This window comes from Muntiacus reevesi, chromosome 14 (genome assembly GCF_963930625.1).
Source record: "Muntiacus reevesi chromosome 14, mMunRee1.1, whole genome shotgun sequence".
In the NCBI taxonomy this organism is placed as follows: Eukaryota; Metazoa; Chordata; class Mammalia; order Artiodactyla; family Cervidae; genus Muntiacus; species Muntiacus reevesi.
The window spans coordinates 57,813,887-57,833,199 of NC_089262.1; the positions used below are offsets into that span (position 1 = coordinate 57,813,887).

The 19,313-nt window shown below is 38.3% G+C and overlaps 1 protein-coding gene and 1 pseudogene across 1 annotated transcript; both read left to right on the top strand.

Annotated features, from left to right (window-relative positions):
* The first annotated feature begins 1,546 nt into the window (after positions 1–1,546).
* On the top strand, positions 1,547–18,937 carry CENPH (centromere protein H). Its single transcript, XM_065905380.1, has 9 exons — positions 1,547–1,699; positions 5,097–5,152; positions 10,547–10,595; positions 10,994–11,068; positions 13,040–13,096; positions 15,181–15,244; positions 15,575–15,626; positions 17,955–18,118; positions 18,777–18,937. Exons 1-9 carry the CDS (start codon positions 1,575–1,577, stop codon positions 18,867–18,869), a joined length of 735 nt encoding a protein of 244 aa, XP_065761452.1. The 5' UTR covers positions 1,547–1,574; the 3' UTR covers positions 18,870–18,937.
* Positions 2,411–3,778, top strand: LOC136146722 (mesoderm-specific transcript homolog protein-like; annotated as a pseudogene).
* Positions 18,938–19,313: the final 376 nt, after the last annotated feature.

Consider the following 19,313-nt stretch of genomic DNA (forward strand, 5'->3'; position numbering starts at 1 on the left):
AAAATGAAGCAAAATGTTCTTCCAGGAATTTGGGAGTAGTAGCGGTGAATTTAACATTTTACATCCTACCGTGCCTTTTGAATCTTTTAACAGGGGCCAAATTACTTTGATAATAGGAAAGGGAGGGTGCTATTGTGTGAACAAGTAAACTCAGGAGAAACTAGAAACTCTCCTGTTCAAAGAGGCCCGAGTTGCTTGTGCCACAAAGATCGTGTCACTTATGGGACAGATCATAGTGAAAAACTACAATCAGGCATTTATGCCCTGAACACTGCTCAGCTAAACACTGGAGCATGAAATTCAGCTGAGAAAGCTGGATTGTAATCTGTCAGATCAAAAAACTGACACTCGGGGGCACGCAAACCTGTTGCAGCGTGTGGAATCTTAGTTATCTAACCAGGGATCAACCGCCTCCTCCCGCAAAAAAAGTGAAATTAAAAGGTCAATCTTACAGCTGAATTTCACACTGAAAGTCTGCACACTGCTTCCTAGAGGGCAGTGGGTATCTCTGAACTTGGGTCTCTGGTTTGTCTGTCAAATGAGGGGTCTGGACTTAATGAGCTCAGAACAAAACTCCCCAATGCTTATCTCTATTTGCCCTGCACACCCATCTTCCAAGGCAGCAGATGGAAGAAGAATGCTAAAATGGCTGCAGCTCAAAGGCTGAAAGACAGTTGATGTCGGCGTTCTCCCCTCCAGGTCGCGGTGCCACAAGCCTGAGTGCCTCCAAATGGCTGCAGCATAGCGCTTAGCCCAGCTCGACAGAGCTGACGCTTAATTAAAGTGCTTCGAACTTTTACTAGTGGTCTGTAGTTGATGCCTTCAAACTGTGGTGCTGGAGAAGACTCATGAAATTCTCTTGGGCAGGAAGAAGATCAAACCAGTCAATTTTAAGGGCGATCAACCCTGAATCTGCACTGGAAATACTGTTGGTGAAGCTGAAAGTGGAGAGTGAAAGTCGCTCAGTCGTGTCCGACTCTTTGCGACCCCACGGACTATACAGTCCATGGAATTCTCCAGGCCAGAATACTGGAGTGGGTAGCCTTTCCCTTCTCCAGGGGATCTTCCCAACCCAGAGATCCAGGGAATCCCGCATTGCAGGAGGATTCTTTACCGGCTGAGCCATAAGGGAAGCCCAAGGCCATCCGATGCGAACGTCGACTCATTGGAAAAGTCCCAGATGCTGGGAAAGGCTGAGGGCAGAAGAAGAGGGCATCAGAGGATGAGAAGGCTGGATGGCATTACCCATGCAATGAACTTGAACTTGGGCAAACTCTGGGAGACTGGGGGACAGGGAGGCCTAGCTGCAGTGCTAGGTCCATGGTGCTGCAGTCCATGGGGTCGCAAAGAGTCGGACACGACTGGGCGACTGAACAACTTTAATTACTAGAGCCGGAATAAAAGAAGAGCCTGCAGCAACCATGGCAACCAGAGGGCGGGGCCATGAGGCGGAAGGGGTGTGGCCGCGCGCGAAGACCCTCCGGCTGGTTCCGGGAATCAATTTTGTGGCGGGAAAAGCGGCCCCTTCTGTGGCAGAGGTCGCCAATCCTGCGTGGTAGCTCTTCGCGCCCGGAATGGAGACGCAGTCCGAGGAGCAAGCCGTCACCAAGCCTGCGGACTCCGGAGGGGAAGGCGGGCCGCCGCAGGTCGCCGGCGCCCAGGCGGCGCGGCCGGAGGACCGCATGACCCTGCTGCTCAGGTTGTTCCCTCCCACCGACGGGGCAGGAGCCAAGTGGGCGTCTTGGCCAAGAGCTCCCCTCTCTGCCGAAAATGTCTAGGGTTCGAATTAAGTGTCGATCGCTTAATGGCTGGTGACTAGAGCATTCACTTAAGCTCCTTAAGCCCCTTTCTTCGTCTTGGAAAAGAGAGGAAAAATGACAGCTTCCTAGCTAAGTTGCTGTGGGAATTAAAAGATATTATAGGGTCAGCGTTTAGCAAAGGGCCTACGGAGCTATAATTAACATCGCTTTTCTTACCCACTTATGCCCTGCGGTCCTGATTTTCAAGCCCTTTGTGGGTTGCATCCAAGCCCAGATTTATACTGGAGGGAGGTTTCTCTGCCCTTCTCTGTTATAGCTATGACCCTTTTCAATCCAGAAGCTGCGTGTTTTGTATTTTCTACCAGGAAGCAATGTCTGTACGTTGCTATGGAAAAGACTTAAGGAGAAAGGACATCAGTCTTCTACTCCAGTGGGCAACTATGGTCCTGGGCCATATCCATCCTACTCTTTCTTTCTGTGTGACCCCTCAGGCCAAGACTAGTTTTCATGTGTTTAAATGGTTGGGGGGAAAGTTACAAGAATGTTAATAACAGGTGAAAATTATATGAAATTAAATTTCAGTCTCCTTATGTAACATTTTATTGGAACACAACTTGCAAGGACTGAGTTGAGTAGTTACAGCAGATACCATGAGTGAAAGTGAGTGAAAATCGTTAAATTGTGTCTGACTCTTTGTAACCCTATGGACTGTAGTCTGCCAGGCTCCTCTGTTCATGGAATTCTCCAGGGAAGAATACTGGAATGAGTAGCCATTCCCTTCTCCAGAAGTCTTCCCAACCCAGGGATCAAACCTGGGTCTCCTGCTTTGACAGACAGATTCTTTATCTTCCCCACCAGGGAAGCCCATAGTAGATACTATAGGACTCACAAAGCCTAAAATATTTACTTTCTAGTCTTTTACAGAAAAAAATTTGCAGACCTAAATCATAACAAGGGAATTTTTTAAAAAAAATAAGCTTTGTAACTGTATGTATTTCAACTTCATCACTGCTTTGAAAGGCCTTACCTTATAAACCTCACAACCTCACCTTCAGAATTACCCCGATACAAATGCACAACAGGTTCCTCCAAACGTGGAATCTTATAGCCCAGGTCTTACCCTTCCTTCCCCACTCCCACAGTTTTCCCCTTGCTCCTCACTCATGAAAGTTGCTAGGCAAATTTTTCACCTACAAGGGACTGAACATCTGTTAAAGTCTCTGTGGGTATGGTTGGAAGTCACCAGATAATCATGCTTTTACATGACTTTCCAACATCCAGCTCTGATTGGTACAAGACTTGGATAGTTCTTACCCTCAGATTTCATCAAGTGATTGCTCTTAATTTCTTTGGCTTTGGCTTCACTGACAACCAGAGCCCAAACTATTCCATTTTGGGGCAGGTCAGTTTCTTGGAGGCATTTTGGCAGCCTCTGGAGCTCCAGAACCACAGGATCAGCCTTTGTCTCATGATTATGGAGATACTGTTGCCCAGGAGCTGCTCTGCGGTTCAAGTGGAATTGATCTGGCTGACTTACCATAAAGAGTCTGTCAAATGGAGTTATATTTATCAAGACTCACCATCCTTTCCTTCAAAATTTTCTCAAGGGTGGAGGCATGCTGCCACCCATCCTCACGTGACTGATGAACTTCTTTGTATTCTCTCAAAGTCTCACCCCGGTCTTTGGGCCATACACCCAACCCCCTGAGAGTGAGCTGTGGGACCGGTGGGCAGAGATAGGCAACAGTGATGGGGATTTAGTTATCGATCGTCTCTTACAATATATACAGGAAGAAGTTCAGAAGACACGAGCGGGAGTTCTTTCCTGTTAACTATTCCCTTTCATTTTATCTGTGGGCCATGGGATCTGGTGAATTCCTATCCAGAGTTCTTGGAGCTATACAGGAAAGTGCCCATATAGTCCAGGGTCCGTTCCAGATGACCATAATAGCCACTGTTCACAGCTAGAAGATCCCATGGGTTTCTTGAATGCATATATGGGCTTCATCAACTCCTGAACTGAAACGAGTAGCTTTCCTGTATTACTTTCCCCTATTCCCATCTGTTGTGTATTACACTTAGGAAGAAATGCCCCCAAAGAGGTCCTGGCCACCAAACACTATTCTCTCACAAAAGTCCACCTGACTCAACTGGTGAACAGCATTTAGTAAAAAAGGCAGCAGGAACTCCAGGGGTGACATAATAGCCCACTTCCCATTCCTTTGACATCTGACCAAGTGTATGGGCTTGCCTTCGTCTTTTTGTTCTCAGAAGATTCTGATGAACACTATTACTCACTGATGTGGAAAGACATTCTTTTGTGTAAAAGTCTTTGAAACACTTCTAAAAAATGAATAAATTAAAAATCCCTTTCTACCTACAATATGAAATAATAAAATATTAAAGATATAACATCTCCTTTTCCGTCTCAGCTAAAAATGAATTATTGTTTTAGTGTGTTCATAAAATGCTGTCTTACTTAAACTCTTAAGAAATTGCTCTTTTCATTTGGAATTTTAAAACAGGGAACTGAATGCTGCAAAGCTTTAAAATTTTGTCTAATGTTCCTTAGCTACTTAACTAGATCTCAGGGTCACAAAACAAACAGAACTGGGGAGTTACCAGGTAAATGTGAAACATCTAATAAGTAGTTATCATTTTACCCATAGCTCTTCTACCCATTTTTTTGTATGATTTTTAAGTAAGTAGAGTCATAGGATGACTAAGAAACTACATAAATTACTTATTTATCCAAGGATTAGTATCTTCGATATTTTTCTGTATCTCTTAAGAATGTTTCAATCTGTTTGTAACTCATTACTGTGTTTGGGAGTTTACCACTTTGATCTATTTCTTTGTGTAGTCTTTAAGCTTTATTTCAGTGTAGCCCATTAAAAATAAATTTAAAAATCAAATTTTTAACTTTTTCTTACAGATGCTGTTTTCCTACTGTATTTCATTTTGTGTATTTTTCTGAGGCATAACATCTTATAAGCCTGTTTTAAATAAAATGAGGCCAACCTGGAAGATTTTTTTTTTTAACTATATATTTACTTATTTAGCTGTGCCAAGTCTCAGTTGCCGTGTGTGGGAGGGAGCTTTCATTGCAGCATGTGGGATCTAGTTTCCCAACCAGGCATTGAACCTGGGCCCCCTGCATCAGGAGCACTGAATCTGAACCGCTGGACCACCAGGGAAGTCCCTGGAAGATTTTAATGCTCTTTATTTATACTCATTTTGTTGCATCAGATTCCAACAAAGATGAGTTGATTTATCATACAGTAATGAATAAAACCTCAATAATTATATAACTTTCTTCTCTTTATCTGTTTTCAGGCTAAGAGCACAGACCAAACAACAACTCTTGGAATATAAGTCAATGGTTGATGCAAGTAAGGATTTTCATTTTCAAATAAGGTTTTGTGAGTTTGATGATGAACAGTACTCCAGGGAAAAGATCAATTTTACAATTATTTATCTAGGGAAGGGGGGGTGTTAGGAATTCAAGAAAATTAAGTTCTATTGATTGGAAATTCCTGTGGGCCTAGCTACCAGCAACACTTTGAACATTAAGTTAGGAGATTAGATGATTATTGAGCAAGTGCTCTGAGACCTGTACTTTGAGAAACACTAGATTAATGACATGAAAGCAGAAAGGAGATAGGCATAAAAGTATGATTGACAATTTTCAATTCTATATAAAAATTTTTAATTTATCTTTTACAATTGTTAATCTAAAAATCTCAGGGCCAAGAGAGTAGTTAAATGATGGGTTTAGTCTTCTTAAGTAATAACCACCTAATGCCACCTGATTTATTATAAGCCCTTGGGTCACAAAATAGATTTTGGTTACTTTTTCTTTCTCTATGAAGTAAACTTATAGAATAAAACCAAATAGTACACTGTGTTGAATCAAGAATTGTGGAAAAGCCTAGGCACCTCATAGATGTTTTAGTTACTTCCCTGAGTCCATGTTTGAACCTATATAATTTTTGTGCTCTGTTCAAGCTCACTTTAAGGCCATAGATCAGAAGGCATTTCTGGTGTGTTTTCCATCCCCATTCTAGGGTGTCTAAAGTCATCTTATGCACAAAACAGAACAAAAGAAAACAAAACCTTAAAAAAAAAATGGGCCCCAGCCTCTCTTCTGCTTATTATAGCTAGTAACCATTGGAGTTAGGAAATGAATCAGACCTTACTGCCTCTAAAGTCATGTCCCTTTTGTAACATCAATAATGCCTATGTAAGAATATGTATTATCTATAAAGTATTTATATTTATATATATGTAAAACAATCACTTTGCTATATATCTGAAACTAACAAAACATTGTAAATCAACTATAATTCGATTAAAAAATGCTTACCACAAAGATGATAGGTAGGTCAGTGTCCTTCCCCTGGAGGAATTAATGGTGTCCTTCTTTCCAAAGCCTGTGTTCCTTGTATTAAACAAATTATATTTATCTTAGAGATGAGAAGTAGGACTTGTCTAATGCTTTTTCTGGCATGAGAGCCCACATAATATATTTAAAAAGTATAACTGATCTTAGACGATGAGTTGTAGGGGAAAAGCTATTCAAAATTTGAACCATTGAGGAATTATCTCTAGAGGTAATCATGCAATCATAGTTGAATGAATGGATGCTAGGAATAGAGATACAGTGTTGAACAAGGCTGACTTTATCCTCATGGAGCTTAAATTCTATGTAGCAAAGCAGGTAAGCAAAGAGACTTGAGATAATTATGAGGTGAGGTAAATGTGATGAAGGAAATAATGGTATGATAAGAGGGAAGGGCAACTTTAGATACAGTAATCAGAGATGGATTCTTCAAGAAGATGACCTTAGAGCTAAAATCCAAGTGATAAGAATCTTCCAAAAAAAAAAAAAGAATCTTCCTCCTCATGCCATTCTTATTTGCCCTGTATAGCTAATTTTAAGGAAGTTGTGACATCTGAAAACATGAGTTGATTGAACAGTCTACACTCTAAAATTTCTACAGCTAAAGGAGAGGACCGATTGTTATGGCCTAGGCTTCCTGGTGGCTCAGATGGTAAAGAATCTGCCTGCAATGCAGGAGACCTGGGTTCGAACCCTAGGTTGGGAAAATCCCATGGAGAAGGGAATGGCAACCCACTCCAGTATTCTTGACTGGAGCATTCCGTGGACAGAGGGCTACAGTCCATGGGGTCAAAAAGAATGGGACATGACTGAGCCTCTAACACACACATAAGAAGTTAGGTTTTAGTTCTGAAGAGAAGATAATGTATCTAAAATTGATTAGTGTTTACCATTAAAAAATACTGAGACTTTATTGCTTGAAGGATTTTTTTTTTTTATAATAAGTGCATCTATTTTAAGGGTATAATTTGATGAGTTTTTTGTTGTTGAGGTTGTTTTAAAGATGTATTTATTTTATTTTTTGGCCACAGTGAGTCTTCGTTGCTGCATGCTGGCTTTCTCAAGTTGTGGCAAGCGGGGGCTAGTCTCTAGTCGTGGCGTGCAAGCTTCCCTTTGCGGTGGCTTTTCTGGTTTCAGAGTGTGGATTCTAGGCGCACGGGCTCCAGTAGTTGCAGCACATGGGCTCAGTAGTTGTGGCTCCTGGGCTCTAGAGCACAGGCTCAATAATTGTGGCATACAGGTTTAGCTACTCCACATGTGGGATCCTCTCGAACCAGGGTTCAGACCAGTATCCCTTGCCTTACAAGGTGGATTCTTAACCACTGGATCACCAGGGAAGCCCAATTTGATGAGTTTTGACAAGTATATACATCTCTTTAATCAAGATCAGCACTAAAATCAAAGATGTAAACATTTCTACAGAAAGAGACTCACAGGCTTAGAAGATGAACTTATTTGATGTGTGACTAGTACAGCTAACTGCTGCTGCATCACTTCAGTCGTGTCCGACTCTGTGCGACCCCATAGACGGCAGCCCACCAGGCTCCCCCGTCCCTGAGATTCTCGGGGCAAGAACACTGGAGTGGGTTGCCATTTCCTTCTCCAATGCATGAAAGTGAAAAGTGAAAGTGAAGTCGCTCAGTCATATCTGACTCTTCGCAACCCCATGGACCACAGCCCACCAGGCTCCTCTGTCCATGGGATTCTCCAGGCAAGAGTACTGGAGTGGGTTGCCATTGCCTCGTCTGAGTACAACTAACTAGTTTCACTTTAGTTTTTCTTCAGTTGTACTACTCACATATCAAATGCTTCAGCCACAGTGTGGCTGGTGGTTACCATACTGGACACTGCAGATATTAAGCATTTCATTGTGCTTTTGGACAGTACTGTTCTAGAATTTGATGTAAATGTATTTATAGGTGGTTTTGTTTTTTTTTCCAACATCTTTCTTTTGTTACTTAATTCACGCAACAAAATTCACCATTTTAAAGTGTACAATTCAGTAACTTTTAGTATTACTTACAATGTTGTGTAACCATTACCACTATCTAATTGCAGAACATCTGCATTACTCTATAAAGAAACCCCAGACCTGTTAGTAGTCACTCCCAAAGTGTCTGGCTACTTTTGCACAGTGTAACATTTTTGTGATTCATCCATGCTCTTTTGTTTCAGTAATTCATTCCTTTTTATTGTGAAGTAGGTTTTATGATGACTGCATCACAATTCGTTAATCCATTTACCTGTTGATGAACATCTGAATTGTTTGCAGTGTTTGCCCCTCATAAATAAAGCTGCTTTGGACAGTTGTCATTTGTATATCTTTTTGTGAACATTTGCTTTCATTTCTCTTGGTTAAATACCCAAAAGTGACATTTCAAGGTGATATGGTAAGTGTATGTTTACCTTTTTAAGAAACTACCAAACTGCTAAAATAATTATACCATTATGGCAGATTCCTCCCCAGCAGTGTATGGGATTTCCAGTTACTCAATATCCTCTCCAAAACTTCATACTGTCAGTCTTTTAAAATTTTAGCCATTCTAGTAAGTATGTAGTGATATATTTTATGTGGTTTTAATTTATATTTCCCTAATAACTAATGTTGTTGATCATCTTTTCATGTCTTATTGGTAGTTTACTTTTTTGAAGTGTTCTTTCAAATCTTTGCCCATTTTTAGTTAGATTGTTAGTCTTACTGAGTTTGAGTTTTAATTAAAAATGAATATATTATATATTCTCTTAAACATTCACTTCTTTCAAAAAATAAATACAGTCCTGTTTCAGATGAATAAATATATATGTGTGTGTGTGTGTACATATATATGTATATATATATATATGGCAGAAATTTTCTCCTAGTTTGTTGCTTTTTTATTTTCTTAACAATGTCTTTTCAGAAGCTGAAGGCATTAATTTTTATGAAGTGTTGTTTTTCACTGTTTTTCTTTTGTGGTTTGTAATTTATGAGTTCTGTCTAAGAAACTGACTACTTCAAGGTTGCAAAGATTTTCTCCTATGTTTGTTCTAGAAGTCTTAAAGTTTTAAGTTTAACATTCAGTACTGTGATTCATTTTGGGTTAAGTTTTGTGTATAGTGTGAGCTAAGTAAGGGTCAAGGTTCATTTTTTTTCCATGTGTAAATTCAGTTTTTCTGACATTTGTTGAAAAGACTTCTTTATCCATTGTATATGTGTAGGTCTATTTCTGGACTTTTTCTTCTGTTCCTTTGAGAAATCTTTCTATCTTTACAATGGTACCACACTGTTTGGATTACTGTAGCTTTATAGTAAGTCCTGATTATCAACTGCTATAAGTCCTTCAAGTTCAATCTTTGTCAAAATTATTTTGACTTTTCTTGGTCCTTTATTTTTCTATATGTATTTTAAAATCAGCTTGTCAGTTTCTGGAATTTTGAGTGGGACTATGGTAGCTCAGCTGGTAAAGAATCCACCTGCAGTGCAGAAGACCCCTGTTCTGCACTGGGTCGGTTCGATCCCTGAGTCGGGAAGATTCCCTGGAGAAGGGATAGGCTACCCACTCCAGTATTCTGGGGCTTCCCTGGTGACTCAGATGGTAAAGAATCCGCCTGCAATGCAGGAGACATGGGTTAAATCCCTGGGTTGGGAAGATCCCCTGGAGGAGTGCATGGCAACACGCTCTCGTATTTTTGCCTGGAGAATCCCCGTGGAGGAGCCTGGTGGGCTGCGGTCCATGGGGTCACAAAGAGCCAGACCCGACTGAGCAACCAGGCATGGCAGAGCACACAGATCAGTGCGGGCGAGTTCCTTACACTGGCAGCTGTTACATTAGCCATGATTCTCCCAGTTCATGTGGGCAGTGCATCTTTCCATTTTACTATCTGGTACTGTTTAGTGGAGAGGTCATACATACATGTATTTTGTTAAATTTATCCTTAATTATTTTGTGGTTTTGGATATAATTTTACATATATTTAAAAATTTTTATATATAGATGTAGTTTTTATTTTGTTACATTGATCTCGATTTTTTTACTCTCTTTTTCTATCATTCTAATCTGTGCTGTCTAATATGTTAGTCACTAGCTCCAGGTGACCATTGAACACTTGAAATATGGTCATTCCTCATTGAGAAGGACTACATGTAAAATATGAACAGAAGAAAAGATTGTGAACTATTTCAACAGTGATTCCAAATTGCTTACATGTTAAAGTGACAATACTTTGGATCTACTGGGTTAAATCAGCTTTATTAAAATTAATTTCACTGGTTTCTTTACTTTTGTAATATGGAAACTAGAAATTTAAATTACATATTTGGTTTGCATTTGTGGCTCACATTATATTTTTGTGGGACAATGCTTTTATAAAATATTTCTAACTTCAAAAATTTATTTATTTGTAGATGAAGAAAAAACGCCAGAACAAATCATGCAGGAAAAGCAAATTGAAGCGTATGTCATATTTAAAGTTTTAGTTGTGCTTTTTACAGATTTAACAATATTATCCATCTTATAATATTGTCTTTCTTTTTCCTTTCTTTGTTTTCCCAAGTAATTTGTCATGCACATATTGAGATGTTATTGATGTGGGATGTAGAGTTACATGCACATGAGTGATCTACCACATTAGCACTCTTGGCATCTACCCCACTTTACCGAGATATTTATCAAAGTAACTCAGTGGGAATCAGGTTACCAAATCTGTAAATGTGTCAGTGTGGGATCCTATAGAATACTATTATTTAGATAACAGGCATTTTACTTTCTTCAAAGATTTACTTTATACCTTTATTCCAGCAGTTACTTTATCTGATATTGCTGACATTCTTTGGTTCATGCTTCTTTGGCAGTAAAATTGAAGAACTAGAAAATGAAGTTGAAGAGGCAAAGATTGCTTTTGAAATGAAAAAGCTTGCATTAGACAGGTAATTATTACCTTTTAAGTATGCACAATGGGCATGCCTCAAGGTGGGGTGTGTGTGCTAAGTCGCTTCTGTCATGTCCAGCTCTTTGCAACCCTGTGGACTGTAGCCCACCAGGCTCCTCTGTCCGTGGGATTCTCCAGGCACAAATACTGGAGCAGGTTGCTATGCCCCCCCTCAGGGGATCTTCTCAAAGGGATTGAACTGGAGTCGCTTATGTCTCCTGCTTTGGCAGGTGGGTTCTTTACCACTAGTCTGAATTAATCAAAATGATGATTAGTTGATGGTCCCACAAATTTTGAGCCCTGAGAGAAAAGTTACATCATTAATGTTTTCATTTGAAGAAGTTACATAAGACAGGGTTAATAAGGAAATGTCAGTCAAGACAATAGAAGTGTGAGGTTAGATCACATTTGGTGTTTGATAGGATTGTATGATTTATTTTTGGTTGTGCTAGGTCTTAGTTGTGGCAAGAGGAATCCTTAGTTGCAGCAAATGGGATTTAGTTCCCCAGCCAGGAATTGAACCCAGGCCCCTGCATTGGGAGTCTTAGCTACTGGGCCACCAGGGAAGTCTCATATTCATCCCAGTAACTCTTAATGGAGTAAAGGAATTGTCATTGAGTTTAAATATATCTTTAATTTTAGACTTTGCATGTATATTTTTTCGTTCAGCAAATATTTGCGTGCTCGCTATCTTGGCGCTTTGTGCTGGATGCTGGTATACAGCTGTCAGTGAGACAAACATAGTCTCCATTGTAGACTTAGGATCGGAATTGATCATTTCAATTCAGTGAATGACTCCAATGGTTTTTCCCTTGTATTTCTGACCTTCCCAGATACATTTATTTACATTTAATTGAAAATAGCTAAAGTCCTTTTAGTTACTTCTAGCTGTGAGCTTTTTTTCCCTCATCTAATGTGCTGGCTCATTATATAGATGATATTTTTTTACTAAGATCAGAGCTATTAAGATATCCCCTTTAATGAAATGACTAATATTGCTGAGCTTATTGCCTTTTCATTATTACTTATTTACTAGCTATTGAATTTAAAAACAAATTACAGTGCTTGCTTATATACATAGACATATTTTTAAGTTTATAGTAGAGTATGGCTTTGTATTCCCTAACTCTACCTAATTTGAGCCTGCTGATCTGTATGCCTTTTTTCCTTCCAGTTTTATTGAGATATAATTGACATACAGCAGTGTATAAGTTTGGGCTTCCCTGGCAGCTCAGTGGCAAAGAATCTGCCTGCAAATGCAGGAGACATGGGTTCGATCCCTGGGTCAGGAAGATCCCCTGGAGAAAGGAAATGGTAACCCACTCCTGTATTCTTGCCTGGAAAATCTCATGGACAGAGGAGCCTGGCAGGCTACAGTCCATGGGATCACAAAAGAATCGGACACAACTTAATGGCTAAACAATAACTGTATAAGTTTAAGGTGTAGAGCATGTTTTGACTTACATTCATCCTGAAATGATCATCACAGTAGGTTTAGTGAACATCAACCATCTCGTATAGATACAAAATTTAAAAAATAGGAAAAAAAAATGTTTTTCTTGGGGTGAGAATTCTTAGATTTATTCTCTTAACTTTCATATGTAACTTATAGCAATGTTAATTGTATTTTATCATATTGTACATTACATTTTGTAATGCCTTACTGCTTCCTCCCAGCCCTGCACCTAGGTGGATGGTCTGGAGAGCAAGTTCAGGCAGGGTGTCAGGCCAGCTCAGCCCCTCTGCCTGGCCATGCACAACCACATGTAACAGCCCCATCCCTCTTGGTGTTACTTGGTGTTTCTATGACTGACTTACCAAATTATTTCCCATATAATACTATTTAAAAACCTACTTTTGTTTTATGTTACATTTAAGCAGAAATCAATCTTTGTTGTATTTTTAAATTTTCTTTTCACTGTACCATAAATGTTATCCATGTTTTATAATGGAGTTTTTTCCTCTATAGGATGCAGCTTTCAACTACACTTAAAAAACACCTGGAGAAGACTGACATCAAGACTAGGTATCTTTTTTTTGTTTGTTTTATTTTATGTTTTCTGGATTTGGTAAGGATGGCAGTAAGGGAGATGGCATAATGATTAGTTCCATAATTTTTTTTTTTAATTATCTGTCACTGTTGACCACCTTTATCTGGGAAATAAGAAAAGTGGGCCCTTCTCATCATTACAGACTTTATAGCCCCACTGACATCCTGTTCCAAATGGATGGGGACCCTGAGAATCAATGGAGGTTTACCCAGATGATCTAGAATTTTGAAGGAAGCTTTTGAAAGTTAACTTTTAATACTTACTGTAAGACAGGAACAATGCTATCTCATTTAAGCCAACAATAACCCAATGAGATAGGAAATATACTCCTCATTTTTCATGGGCAGAAATGAGCAACTTATATAATTTGCCAAGGGATATAAAATAAAGACTCGGGCATTCAAGGTCATCTATAATCCGATCCTAAGACAGGAAGCTGGCAGTCCACATATAACAAGCCTCCCAAAGGAAGGTGGCACTAGGAAATATGAGAACCACTCTTCTTGCCCAGTCTTATTTCTACCCTTTTACTCCAGCTGTACCAAACTGCTTGTTAGGTATTCTTCATACTTACACTTGACCCTTGAACAGCATGGGTTTGAACTGCTTGAGTCCACTTCTATGCAGGTGTTTTGTGGTTTTTTTTTTTTTCCAATAAATATAGTACCTGTATTTTCATTTTACAGATCTTTAAGTATGGGGGAAAGTTTGTATTTATTTAGAGGTCACAGTATGTGGAATCAGTGAACTAGGGTTTGATCCAGACTGTTTCAGCTTTCTGTCCTTGGGTGAGTCATTTAATTCCTTTGTTTTTGAGGCAGAGGGAGCAGTGCTGTGAACTGTGTGTACAGTTGGTAACTAACCACCCACTCTAGCTGCATTGTTCAAGGATCAACTGTACTTTTACATCCTTTAAGACTCAGGGTTTCCTTGTTCTGTTCTTTCCACAACTCTTACAAGGGTTCATATTCATTACTGAGTCTAATGAAATCATAACGATGGTTGTGGATTTATTTTTTTTCCCCCATAAGATTCTTTCCTCTTTGTAAACAGGTACTGGGTTGTAGTCTATTATATAATCTTGGTGCCTGGTACAATCTTGACATGAGGTAGTCTCTCAAATACTTGTTGAAGGAATGGGGAATAAAAGCAGTTTATTCAGTGAAACTATTCTGTCTGATATAGATACATGTCATTATACATTTATCAAAATGCATAGAATGTACAACACCAAGAGTGAATCCTCATGTAAACTCTGGACTTTGATGGTAATGATGTGTCAGTGTAGTTTCATCATCTGTAACAGATGAGCCAGTCTGGTGGGGGAGGCTGTGCCAGTGTGGGGCCAGAGGGCATATGGGCTTCCCTTCCACTTGGTGTTGCCCTGAATCTAAAACTGGTCTAAAAACTAACATCTGGGGACTTCCCTAGTGGAACAGTGACTAAGAATTTGCACTCCCAATGCAGGGGGCCCGGGTTTGATCCTTAGTCAGGGACCTAGATCCCACATGCCTCAACTAAAGGTCCCACATACTGCAATGAAGATGGAGGATCCTGTGTACCGAAACTAAGACCCAGCACAGCCAAATTAATTAATTTTTAAAAAATCCTGAAGTCCGTTTCCAAAAAGAACTATGTATTAGCAAGTTATTGTATGAGATGTTTAGAAATGTTCCTGGGTACTTCCTTTGCGGTCCAGTGGTTAAGACCCCTGTGTTTCCACTGCAGAAGACACTGGTTCGATCCTTGGTTAGGGAACTAAGATCCTGCATGCTATGGGGTATGGCCAAGAAAAAAATAAAAAATGTTCCTGCATGCTTAAATTTGATATTCTTTGTTGTCTATGAGCAAAAATTTTTCTAGGGAAATGCATCAAAAATTCAGTTTACACCAAACTTTTCTAGACTTATTTTGTTAAACAATGACTATACTGAAGTGTACAGTGGATATAATGAAAGTATATATATACTAACTGTGTATATATACTAAGTATATATATACATTCTTAATTAATGAAAAATTTTAAACTTAATAAATCATATTTTTTATTCCTTTTCAGCGTGCTCATGGATAACATGAAACAAATATTAAATCTGAATAAATTAATAATGAAATCACAGCAGGTAATTCTGAACATAAAGCTGCTTATGCATTCTCATGATTTCAGTAACACATTCTTGCTGGTAACTGTATGTGACTGACTAGGATTGCCCAAAGATGGGTATGGTTGGAATTCAGTATCCTTAAGTTTTCTCTCTTTTCATAGTTCCATTATTTCTGACTAATTATCTACTTAATCATTTAAGCTACTCTTTCTTTCCCTTTTGTTGTGTAAAAATAGAGGAATTGAAAACTGAAGCTCTGGAAAATATGAATAGATAAAATTCAATGATTTAAATATTATAGGTGTGTTCTTAGGTTATGTGCCTTAATCTTTTTATTTCTAATAACAGGAAACTTGGGATTTGGAGGAAAAATTGCTTGATGTTAGAAAGAAGAGATTGCGTATGTAGAACACTTTTTGGCTCTTTTTTTTGAGAACACATTTTTCCCTTAATATGAAGCTCTCCCAATCACTGAAAATTTTTTTAATTTTCAAATTTTCTTAAAATTTTGGACGTGGCAATTTAATGAATATATAAAGTGCATCTTGCTTGATCCATTGTTTCAGAACTTTGAATCACAAAAATTAACACATTCTCAGTGGGGGGAAAATATCAAGTAATACAGAAAAGTATAATGTGAAAGCCATACCTCTTTCTTGTGTGACCACAATTAGATATACATCACTTCAGGCCTTTTTCCACACCCACATAAACATTTATATGTATAATTTTTTTTAATTACTTATTTATTTTATTTTTTGGCTGCACTGGGTCTTTGCTGCTTTGCGAGGACTGGTGAGCAGAGGCTATATTCTTGGCTGCGGTACTTCGCTTCTTATTGTGGTGGCTTCTCTTGTTGTTGGAGCACAGGCTCTAGGTGTGAACACTTCGGTAGCTGCAGCACACAGGCTCAGTGCTCGGGGCACTAGGGCTTAGCTGCTCCACAACATGTGGAATCCTCCCAGACCAGGGCTCGAACCCATGTCCCTTGCATGGCAGGCAGATTCCTGCGGAAGTCCATACATAATTTTATTTTTTTGGTACATAATTTTTAAATGACCACTTGATACATATGGTTCTATAGTTTAACTTAACATGAAATGGCTTTTTGCATTGAAATTATTGAAATGTTTTATTGAAATCTATTTCAGAGAAAACTAAGGCTAATTCTACATATTCTCTATAAAGAATTTGAAAACAAAAATATACGTAAGAAAAATTAAATTTTTTATTTTGTCAAGAGATAGTCGATCTTCATTGCTTTTTATTTATAAAATTGGCATAATTTTATTCTGTATTACTCCTTTTTTCATTTAACAGTTATAGGCATGGTTTATTATTGTTAAACATTATGGATATTTGCCTTTTAACAAATCACTTCATTTATTTTTATTATTTTTGGCTGTGCTGGGCCTTCACTGCCGCACAGACTTTTCTCCAGTTGTGGCGAGCGAGGGCTTCTCCTACTGCCATCGGGCTTCTCACTGCAGTGGCCTCTTTTGTGGAGCAGAGCCTCCAGGGCTCAGGGGCCTCCGTGGTTTTGGCAGATGGGCCCAGCAGTTGCGGTGCCTGGGCTCTAGAGCACAGATCCAATACTTGTGGCACGTGGATTTACTTTCTTCCACGGCACGTGGGATCTTCCCAGATCAGGGATCAAACTCTTGTCTCCTGCATTGGCAGGTGGATTCTTTACCACTGAGCCACCAGGGAAGCCCCTAGATTTGCCTCTCGTAAGTAATCTCAGGGTCAGAAGTGGTCCTGGTCACCGGTCTAATCACCCTTTGGCTTCTTTTTCCATTGCATTCCAACCTACTTTTGATACATCAGTGTCAAGGAACTGAGCTCCTGAGATATACCCATTTATAAATACTGTCTGTCCCCAACTTACAGTGTTTCGACGTACAATTTTTTTACTTTACGATGATATGCATTCAGTAGAAACTGAATTCAGATTTTGAATTTTGCTTTTTTCCTGGGCTCGTTATAGTCTCATGTGATGCCAGGCAGCAGCAGCCACATGATCACACCAGTAAACAACCAATACACTTAGAACTGTTGTTTTTCACTTTCAGTACAGTATTCAATAAATTACATGAGATATTTAATATATTGTTATAAAGCAGGCTTTGCTTAGATGGTTTTGCCCAATTGCAGGCTAATGTAAGCGTTCTGAGCATGTTTAAGGCAGGCTAGACTAAGCTGTGATGTTTGGTGGATTAGGGACATTTTTGACTTAGGATATTTTCAACTGAAGATGAAAGGAAGATCTCTAGTGTAATTCTCAGAATATTTCAGGAACAACAACAAAAATGGTTGATGATATTTATCCCTGAAGAAGGGAATCTTACCTTTCCTTGAAAAGTTATTGATATGTAATTTTTGTAAATTAAGGGAGGGGGAGTATTTCCTTACATATATCACCTATTTTTTTGGCAACCCAGAGGAAGTCCTCTGACATGATGCCATGGCAAACATTTGTAACAGTATCATTGTCATGCGTGCACACTTGAACGTCTCACAGAGGGCATTGCTAAGTATGAAATTAAAATATTGGTGCTTTCCACCAGAGAAATAATTTTCATGTCAGAATGGAACTGCAACCTAAAATACATAATAAAAATTTTCCATTGACTGACGTAGTCGGGAACTGTTCTGCTTTATAAGTTTTCACGATTCTGTTTATAGGAGTTGTCATATATAGTATATTGTTTTATTTTTAACCCAATAGAATTAAAACAAGCTTCAGAAAGAAAACTTTTAGAAATACAGACTGAAAAGAACAAACAGAAAGAAGATTTGGATAGTATGGAAAATTCAGACAAAATAAAGACCATACAACAAAACCTGGAGACAGAGATACAGATTACTACAGTTATTCAAAATGTGTTCCAGGTAGTATTTATATAAAATAGGAACGGGGTGGTAAAGAACTTTTTAAAAGTGATTAATTTTATTATTTTCAGGCTTCATATTTTTATATATAACTGAATTAATTCAGTATCATTGAGCTGCAGTTTTTCAAAGAATAATGACTAGAATTTTCATTAATTATAACCTTGATCAGTCCTCCATTGCCTACCACAAAAATAATCTTCACCTTTGTCAAAGTCTTGGAACTTTGCAAGGGCTGAGAATTAAGCTCTTTTACCTCTTGCCAAAATAATGCTTATTACTTACAATTTAATTGTTTTTCAGTGTAGAAATGCAAAATAAACTCTGAACCATAACAGTAGTCTTTTTCCTTTAGGAAACACTGCAAATATCCTTCCTTAAGAGGTAAAAACTATCTACAAAAACTGGCAAAGCAGAAAAATTGTTATAAACATTGTAAATATTCCCTAGCATTATGGCAATCAAGGTTGAAGCCTTATTAAAAGTAGAAATAAAGACAAAAGAATGCATTTACTATTTTTTCCCATCATCACAGAGCAAATGTTCACACATAATTCTGTAAATATTTGATAAGTGAAAAGAGATTTTTTTAAAATCTTGATAAATTTTTTAAACTGAGAACTTTAATTTTGAAACAATTTTTTTTCTTAAATTACAGAACCTCATTTTGGGGAGTAAAGTCAACTGGGCAGAGGATCCTGCCCTCAAGGAAACTGTTCTGCAGCTTGAGAAGAATCTCACCATGATCTAATAGGAATTCTAGTTCGACTTTTTTTGTTTCTGTTTTTAATGTCATATAAATAGAAATTTCAAGTGAAATGCTTTTCACTGTTTTTGGAATGATTCTAATACTGCAATTATTTTTTTTTAGCTTGAGTTACATGTTACATGGAATCTATTATAAATCTGAAAATCTTAGCCTTGGAAGGGCCCCAAAAGACATCTAGTCCAGCCTTCTACTGAATATGGACATTTTTTTCTACAACATTCCTGGAAATCCCAGCTCTCATTTGGAATACTTCTGTGTATTTGTTTGTCAACAAAATATTAGAAAGTTAGAAAAGCATATCCACACACATCTTTTTTTTTTTTTTTTTCAACTGTCAATTGTATTTTATTCAGATAAATCTCATTTTAGTTCAACTCACTACAGATTTTTTTTTTTTTTTGCCTTTTTAAAAAAATTGGGGGACTT

Coding starts and splice junctions, on each gene's coding strand:
- CENPH (XM_065905380.1), top strand. CDS start 1,575: ATGGAGACGCAGTCCGAGGAGCAAGCCGTCACCAAGCCTGCGGACTCC. Junction 1,700..5,096: donor CGCATGACCCTGCTGCTCAG/GTTGTTCCCTCC, acceptor ATCTGTTTTCAG/GCTAAGAGCACAGACCAAAC. Junction 13,097..15,180: donor AAGACTGACATCAAGACTAG/GTATCTTTTTTT, acceptor ATTCCTTTTCAG/CGTGCTCATGGATAACATGA.